General features: G+C 36.0%; 1 protein-coding gene across 1 annotated transcript; it reads right to left on the bottom strand.

The window, feature by feature from the left end:
* Positions 1–2,778: 2,778 nt before the first annotated feature.
* On the bottom strand, positions 2,779–7,706 carry LOC131932110 (thrombospondin-1-like). The gene is made up of 6 exons (XM_059288999.1): positions 7,532–7,706; positions 6,282–6,372; positions 5,629–5,679; positions 4,497–4,572; positions 3,476–3,579; positions 2,779–2,930 (listed from the first exon to the last, which is right to left on the bottom strand). The coding sequence occupies exons 1-6, from the start codon at positions 7,628–7,630 to the stop codon at positions 2,779–2,781; spliced, it is 573 nt and encodes a 190-aa protein (XP_059144982.1). The 5' UTR covers positions 7,631–7,706.
* Positions 7,707–7,963: the final 257 nt, after the last annotated feature.

Below are 7,963 nucleotides of genomic sequence, written 5' to 3'. Positions count from 1 at the left end.
AGACAGAAAGCAGTCTGATAAAAAATAAAAACGTGCCTGTTTATAGAAAATAGACAGGTAAAAACAAAAACTCACCTTTTTATAATACAAGGCAGAAAACAGACAGGTAAAAACAAAAACTTACCTTTTTATAATACAAGGCAGAAAACAGACAGGTAAAAAACTTACCTTTTTATAATACAAGGCAGAAAGCAGACAGGTAAAAACAAAAAGTTACCTTTTTATAATACAAGGCAGAAAGCAGACAGGTAAAAAACTTACCTTTTTATAATACAAGGCAGAAAACAGACAGGTAAAAACAAATACTTACCTTTTTATAATACAAGGCAGAAAGCAGACAGGTAAAAACTTACCTTTTTATAATACAAGGCAGAAAACAGACAGGTAGAAACAAAAACTTACCTTTTTATAATACAAGGCAGAAAACAGACAGGTAAAAACAAATACTTACCTTTTTATAATACAAGGCAGAAAACAGACCGGTACAAACGCAAGCAGGATAAGTAGCAATGAAAGGTCACGTGCACTGCCTTGCTCTAATCACAGAAAAAACACATGTTACCTTTCACAAGTTACTGTCATATTCATGTGAATTCATGACTGTCTGATTCTACAAGTTTTATTTGGGATAATGCACGTTTTATAACAGGTTAATGATGCGTGTTTGTTTCGTCATTTTATTTTGTTCTGTACAAGATTTTTTTAAAAAATACAATATCCCCGCCTTGGTTGTCATTTAAAAAGGTTCGAAGAATAGCATTGCATGTATGGCTTTCAAATATATTTTTTTCTGCGAATATGTGGAATTCTAATTTCAAGATTCCAGGAAGTTGTATACCTCTCCATCTTTTCCCGTTCGTGCCCAAGACACAAGCGGCAGATGAAGAAGAGTTCATCTGTTTCAGGGACCTCGGGATAAGAAGTGATAATGTGGTCAACACTATGTTTTTCTAACGTGTGTAAGGTACTCATCAGAGCTGGGTGGACTCAAACACGTTCTATTGGCTTGAACCCGGATTCGAACTTATGGCTTTCGGGTATGCAGTCCAGCTATCTACCCCTATGCCACGACGTTGTGTACCTAACTGATAGTAACTGAGCTTTGATTTGCTTAGAACTAGTCCATAGAAATAATTTTATGCTGTGGGTTGTTGATACAAGGCTAAAGCCCACTATATTTTTTAATTATAAGCACGATCTTATAATAAATGATACCCTCACTTACACCACTGTATAAACCAGATTAATAAACATAAAACAACAAACACATCCACTGTATTGATAAAACTTTCGTTCAATGAACACCTAACTTTGTAATAATGCCAGTGCTAACACCTGGGAATAAAATCTCACCTGGACAGGTGCCCTGTACACGATCCAGACAGTCGTGATCACATTTTATCTTGCAGGACTCGGTACAGTGAAACCCATAGGTCATTTCTGGACAGCCTGAATATATACGCCTATTGTATATATATGTATATGTATATATATATATATATATATATATATATATATATATATATATATATATATATATATATATATATATATAAATATATACATATATATATATATATATATATATATATATATATATATATATATATATATATATATATATATATATATATATATATATATATATATATATGTATATATACTAAATATAGATATATAGATTTATGAATATGTATTTATATATGTATGTATGTGTATGTGTATATATATATATATATATATATATATATATATATATATATATATATATATATATATATATATATATATGTATATATATATGTATATATATATATATATGTATGTATATATATATATATATGGCACCCCGTCAAAAGAGCGCACGACAAAAGAGCGCCGACATAAGAGCGCAGACAAAAGAGCGCCGACATAAGAGCGCCGACATAAGAGCGCACTAATTTCCCGACAAAAGAGCGCCGACATTAGAGCGCAAACTAAAGATCGAAAAATATAGTTAATGGTTAATAAAAATTAACTCAGATCAGAAGGCGTCGTTTGATGTTAACTCCTTATTGTTTCATTAAAAAACTAATTGTTCAGTTTCTTTAACTAAAAAAGTGATAAAATCAACGTGAAGTCCAATTATTCAAAACGCAATCTAATAACACATACAAAGATTTTAAATGTTAGGCCTAAATTTAGAATATAAACTGAAATGAAATGTAACAAAATGAAAATATATTTCAAATGAATAAAACGTTTCTTTATAGTTGCATTTAAATTGCTTCCACCTATATTTGCTCTGTCCTTTCCACATCTGTAGCCTTCGACCAATATAATAACCTTCCCTTTCTGTGATTCGATTTTCTCCATGTTACTTGGGTTAGAAATATTGTCAAACTGCATTCACAACATATTACCCATAATATATAAATAAAGAAGTTGTTCTCTCGCCGATTGTTTAATTAAAAAAGTGTTAACCATGTCATATTCGTTTCGCGTAGAAAAATGTGTTTTTTTTTAATTGACTGCGCTCTTATGTCGGCGCTCTTTTGTCTGCGCTCTTTTGTCGGCGCTCTTATGTCGGCGCTCTTTTGTCTGCGCTCTTATGTCGGCGCTCTTTTGTCGTGCGCTCTTTTGACGGGTCACCTATATATATATATATATATATATATATATATATATATATATATATATATATATATATATATATATATATATATATATATATATATACTATATATATATATATATATATATATATATATATATATATATATATATATATATTACATATCAAAGCTCCAGTTTACCTGTAGTACAGGCATGTAACGGATCCATCCATCCTAACTTACACCTGTCACAGGAACCGTTAAACTTGTCACAATCATGTTCACAGTTGGAGCAGTCACCGACACAGTCCATGAGGTAGGAACCATATGGACAATCTAGACACGGACAACAATAGACCGCTTAGGACATTGGCTTTTATATTTGTGAATACGCTACGTAAATATAATGGTTGTGTGCAATGGGTAAATAAATTAAAACATGTATCATGTATAATCAGGAGTCCTCTGATAGGCCTAGCTTAACACAGGAGAAGTCAAGTCTAATTACAGTCTAACTTGTGCAACGACAATCATTTCTAAGTTAGTGCGTATGTTTGTGTTTTACTAGAATAGCCTAAACGTATAGACCAGTGTTGAACTGGACACCCCAGCAGAGGCGTAGCGACCCTTCCCGGCGCCCGGGGACAAACTTTTCGATCTGCAACCCCCCCCCCCCTTCAAACTTTCGATTCGCACCCCCCTCCCTCAAGATTTCGATTTGCACCCCCCCCCCTCAGACTTTCGATTTGCACCCCTCTCGACCTTTCAATTTATTTTTCCAACCCATTTTGGCGCCCCCTAAAGTCGGCGCCCGGGGACATATGTTATGTCCCCCCCCGCCCCCCCTTCTCCTCGCTACGCTACTGCACCCCAGACCGAACCTTGAGGGCAGGTGTGACCAGTCCAGCATCTCTCCATGTCCCCACTAGTCGCTTGACCCACACACTGACGCCCTTTACCCTGTGGGGCGGGGTTGTCACATTTCCTGGGGAAAAAAAACGAGAAAATCCGGATCTGTTTGGATCCCTCAACAATGATTTAAGAAACAATTTAAATATGTTTATAAAACAACGGTTTACATAACGAAACAATACAAAAATTGTACTAAAACAATGAGTTACAAATTGAACCAATTAAAAAATTGTACTAAACGGATTACAAAATCAAACAATAAAAAAAAACTATACTAAAAACAGATTATAAAATGAAACAATAAAAAAAAACTTTAGTTTAACAACGGATTACAAAATGAAACAATTTATAAATTGTACAAAAACAACGAACCAAAACCTAAATAATAAATGAAAATATGAAATTGGGGAACAGTTTAGCGTCAATATATCGATAATGTAAAAAAATTTAGTAAATTCGTGTATAGTTAAAAGGTGCAAGACAAAATGTTTATATTATGTAAACATTCATGTCAAGTTTATGCTTTCAAAATATAAACGGTTAAAGATATTTTTTTAATGTGTTTATGAAAATGTTGAACTTGAAATCTTTTTGGTTCTGTCCAGGCTTGTCACAACGCTAGCTCACCTGGTTTTTGCCATGACCACAACGCTAGCTCACCTGGTTTTTGCCAAGACCCCAACGCTAGCTCACCTGGTTTTTGCCAAGACCACAACGCTAGCTCACCTGGTTTTTGCCAAGACCCCAACGCTAGCTCACCTGGTTTTTGCCATGACCACAACGCTAGCTCACCTGGTTTTTGCCAAGACCACAACGCTAGCTCACCTGGTTTTTGCCATGACCACAACGCTAGCTCACCTGGTTTTTGCCATGATCACAACGCTAGCTCACCTGGTTTTTGCCATGACCCCAACGCTAGCTCACCTGGTTTTTGCCATGATCACAACGCTAGCTCACCTGGTTTTTGCCAAGACCCCAACGCTAGCTCACCTGGTTTTTGCCAAGACCCCATAGCCACACTCCCCTACACACGATATGTCTGTCCACTCACTCCAACCGCCATGGACTGTAACATAAACCTAAAGTTACTGTAACAATATGGAGTAGTTGTAACAACATGAAGTCACTGTAACAATATTGAGAAGTTGTCTTCTTCTTCGATCTTAATTATTAGTGTTGAAGGGGATCGAGATTTATCTGCCAGTGGGTTTGAACTCGAGACTTTGTTCGAATTTATCATCCATGAACTTTTTGCAGACTCGACCACGCCTCCAACACAAATAAGCGTTACGTGTCAACTGGTTATGCGCCAATGAGGCCATTGACTCCGATTTCAGCCTGCTTTTCTTTTTGGATTTGCTTCCACAGCCTTTGTCCGACCAAGAACAAACTACAAGGAAGCAGTTGTTTGATTTTGGAGTTGTCTCTCCTAGAAGAGTGGCTGTCCCCAGCTAACGAGCCTTATCTGCCCGAGGGTTCGAACTCGAGACTTTTCGGTTTAGTAACCATGAGCTTTACCGACTCGACCACGTCAGAAGTTGTAAATAATTGAATTTAGAGTGCAAAAGTTGTAAGTAACATGAAGTCACTCTAACAATATGGAATAATTGTAACAAAATGAAGTTACTGTAATAAAAAAAGAGTTTTTGTACAATGTAACAGAATATAATCGTGATTGAGATGAAATGATGTGGTAAGCAAGTAAACTTCCCTTTCAAACCTGACGGTCTACGGGCAAGTGAAGTAGAGTTCACTTGTTTCTATTATCTCGGCATATGAAGAGATAGTGTGGTCAGCACTATGCCCAGCCGCCTTTACTTTTCCTAACGTGAATTAGGTACTCATCGGATCTGGGCGGACTCAGGGACGATCTATTGACTTGAACCCGGATTTGAACTCGTGACTTACCAGTCCAGCTCTCTATCGCTAGACCACTCCGTCCCCTAAATGCCGTGGCAGTGTAAGTAATGTTTGCTAGTGTGTGAATTACATGTCTCTTTTTATTTGTTTCCAGAATTTATTGTGTGTATGTTTACCTGGTCGTTCGTATTGTTATTCAAAATATGTGTATTTTAGCATAGAATGAAATATTACAACCATATTTAAGTATCACGTGACTTACTACTTTTAGGCATCCCCAAATCTTCATCGATTCGACCATCGCCGTCGTCGTCTGTATAAACATATAATAAATAGATGATGTACGTTTATACTACGTCTACATATATCAACAATGTCACTCATCATCCCTTTAGAAATATTAAACATAATAACTAGCTGATATACGTTTATACTACGTCTACATATATCAACAATTTCACTCATCATCCCTCAAGAAATAGTAAACTACAGCTGCGACTTTCTGGATAAACCACACAATTAACAATATCTAGAGACATTTTGTACGTGGGGAATGCAGGTTGTGAAATTTTAGTTTAATGAACACTTCATACAAGTTAAACCTAAATTAAATCATTGAGTTCTAAATTGCCTTTATATAAACAAAAACAAATACATTTTTCTGTACATAACAATTTAAATTAACGTAGAATATCGATAACACTATACATTTTATGACTGATGATTGCGAAAAAATTATACATAAGATCATTTACTCTTTAAGCCATAGAAGAGAGGCCGTGTTTGAATTAGATTGGAATTAATTAGTACACTTTTTTAAAAATCATGTATTAAGTGCTCGAAAAATAAGTTGAAATAACTTTTTAAAAATCTGTCTTTAGCTCAAATCAGAATCCTGACAATAGTTTTCCTCACCTATCCCATTAGCCTGTTCCTCGTCAACAAAAGCATCGGCGTCGTTGTCTAGCAGATCGCCAGCTTTCATCACCGTTTGGTTAGCTTTGGGCTTTTTAATGTCAAGTTGTTTTAAAAATTAGATTAGCATTGGGCTTTTCAAGTGTCAAGATTTTTTTTAGATTGTCATTCGGCTTTGCAAATGTCAAGCTTATTTTTTTAAAAATATTAGATTGTCATTCATCTTTGCAAATGTAAAGTTGCTTTGTTAGATAAGTATTTTTTAGGCTTTTCAAATGTCACATTTTTGTCAGATTGGCATTAGGCTTTTTAATTGCCAAGTTAATTAGCTAAGTTGTCATTGAGTTTTTAAATGTCATTTTTTTTGTTTATTAAATAAGCATTGCTCTTTTTATGGCAAACCTTTTGTTGTTGTAACATTGACAAAAAGTAAAGTTGTTTTATAAGATTTCAATTGGGCTTTATACATGTTAACTAGCTTTGTAAAACCTTCAAAGATAAAGTTTAATATTATTTTTAGATATGGCTAGTTATCAGTTAATGAAAGGTATCGGTGAATGAGAAGGCGCTCAAATTCAAAATATTAAGCCTGGTTCTAGTCTTTGTTTCACGAGGCCGGATACATTAAATGTTGTTGGGTTGCTCCTGTTCATGTGTACTTGACAAGTGTAATACAGTGACAACCCAACCTGACAGCTTCACAGTTTATAACTATTAACGGAATCTTAACGATAGAGTCGGGTGAGAAAAAAATCCAAAGTCTCATTCTACACCGACACAATTGATGAGCGTCTCAACGACAGTGTCTGGCCAGCTCTATTGGCTCTCATGCTACTGTTTATCTCGCATTGATTTGGGCGCCCAAGATAAAGGACAAACTTAATTGAGATCTCCCTGCTATAAAAAATACCACTGATACCTAAGCTAGAGTGGTAGGGTGTGGCAGAGCGTTCGACTGCAAAGCCGAAAGTCTCAAGTTCAGATTCCGGGCTTGCATACGTACGACGACCCTGAGTCCACCCATCTCTGGTGGGTACCTGTCCCAAGTCTGGGAAAGTAAAAGCGTAGCACTGACTACACTATCCCTTCATATGCTGAAGTCCAGTTAGAGTCGATACCCTATGAGACGTAAGGTTCTAAATTGTACTTTACTACCTATTTTAGTCGTTACGTTTAACAGAGGGATCCATGTTTAAATTTTATACGGACGCAAGTGATCTAGAAGACAACATAAATGAAACCAAACTTACATCACTTAGCGGTGAGAGGATGAACCCAGCAATGGCCACATAACCGTTTATCAGAGCAGGGTCGTGGCCGTAGATGTAGCACCCAAACGTCTCGTCCATTGAGGCTTCGTGCCGCCCCTGGGTGCTGGGGACGTAGGCGTAACTCCAGCGGGTATGTTCTGCGGGTTTCCATAGATCGCTGGCAAATGTTTGTGAGCATTTGAAAAAGTGGTAAGGGGGGACTATCGTTCTAGTTGCAATTATAAAAAGTGGTAATGTGGTCAATTATTTTAGTGGTAATTTAAAAAGTGGTAATGTGGTCAAGCATGTTAGTGGTAATTTAAAAAGTGGTAATGTGGTCAAGTATTTTAGTGGTAATTGAAAAAGTGGTAATGTGGTCAAGTATTTTAGTGGTAATTTAAAAAGTGGTAATGTGGTCAAGTATTTTAGTGG

Source organism: Physella acuta, unplaced genomic scaffold (assembly GCF_028476545.2).
Source record: "Physella acuta isolate Inbredline_101_S28 unplaced genomic scaffold, ASM2847654v3 ptg002090l, whole genome shotgun sequence".
Classification (NCBI taxonomy): domain Eukaryota; kingdom Metazoa; phylum Mollusca; class Gastropoda; family Physidae; genus Physella; species Physella acuta.
This window is presented reverse-complemented; position numbering and strand designations above follow the sequence as displayed.

Excerpts from the sequence above, each read along its gene's own strand:
- LOC131932110 (XM_059288999.1), bottom strand. The coding sequence starts at position 7,630 with ATGGACGAGACGTTTGGGTGCTACATCTACGGCCACGACCCTGCTCTG. Across the intron at positions 6,373-7,531 it reads TCCTCTCACCGCTAAGTGAT|CCCAAAGCTAACCAAACGGT; the intron begins GTAAGTTTGGTT and ends GACATTAAAAAG. Across the intron at positions 4,573-5,628 it reads TTTGGGGATGCCTAAAAGTA|TCCATGGCGGTTGGAGTGAG; the intron begins GTAAGTCACGTG and ends TTTATGTTACAG.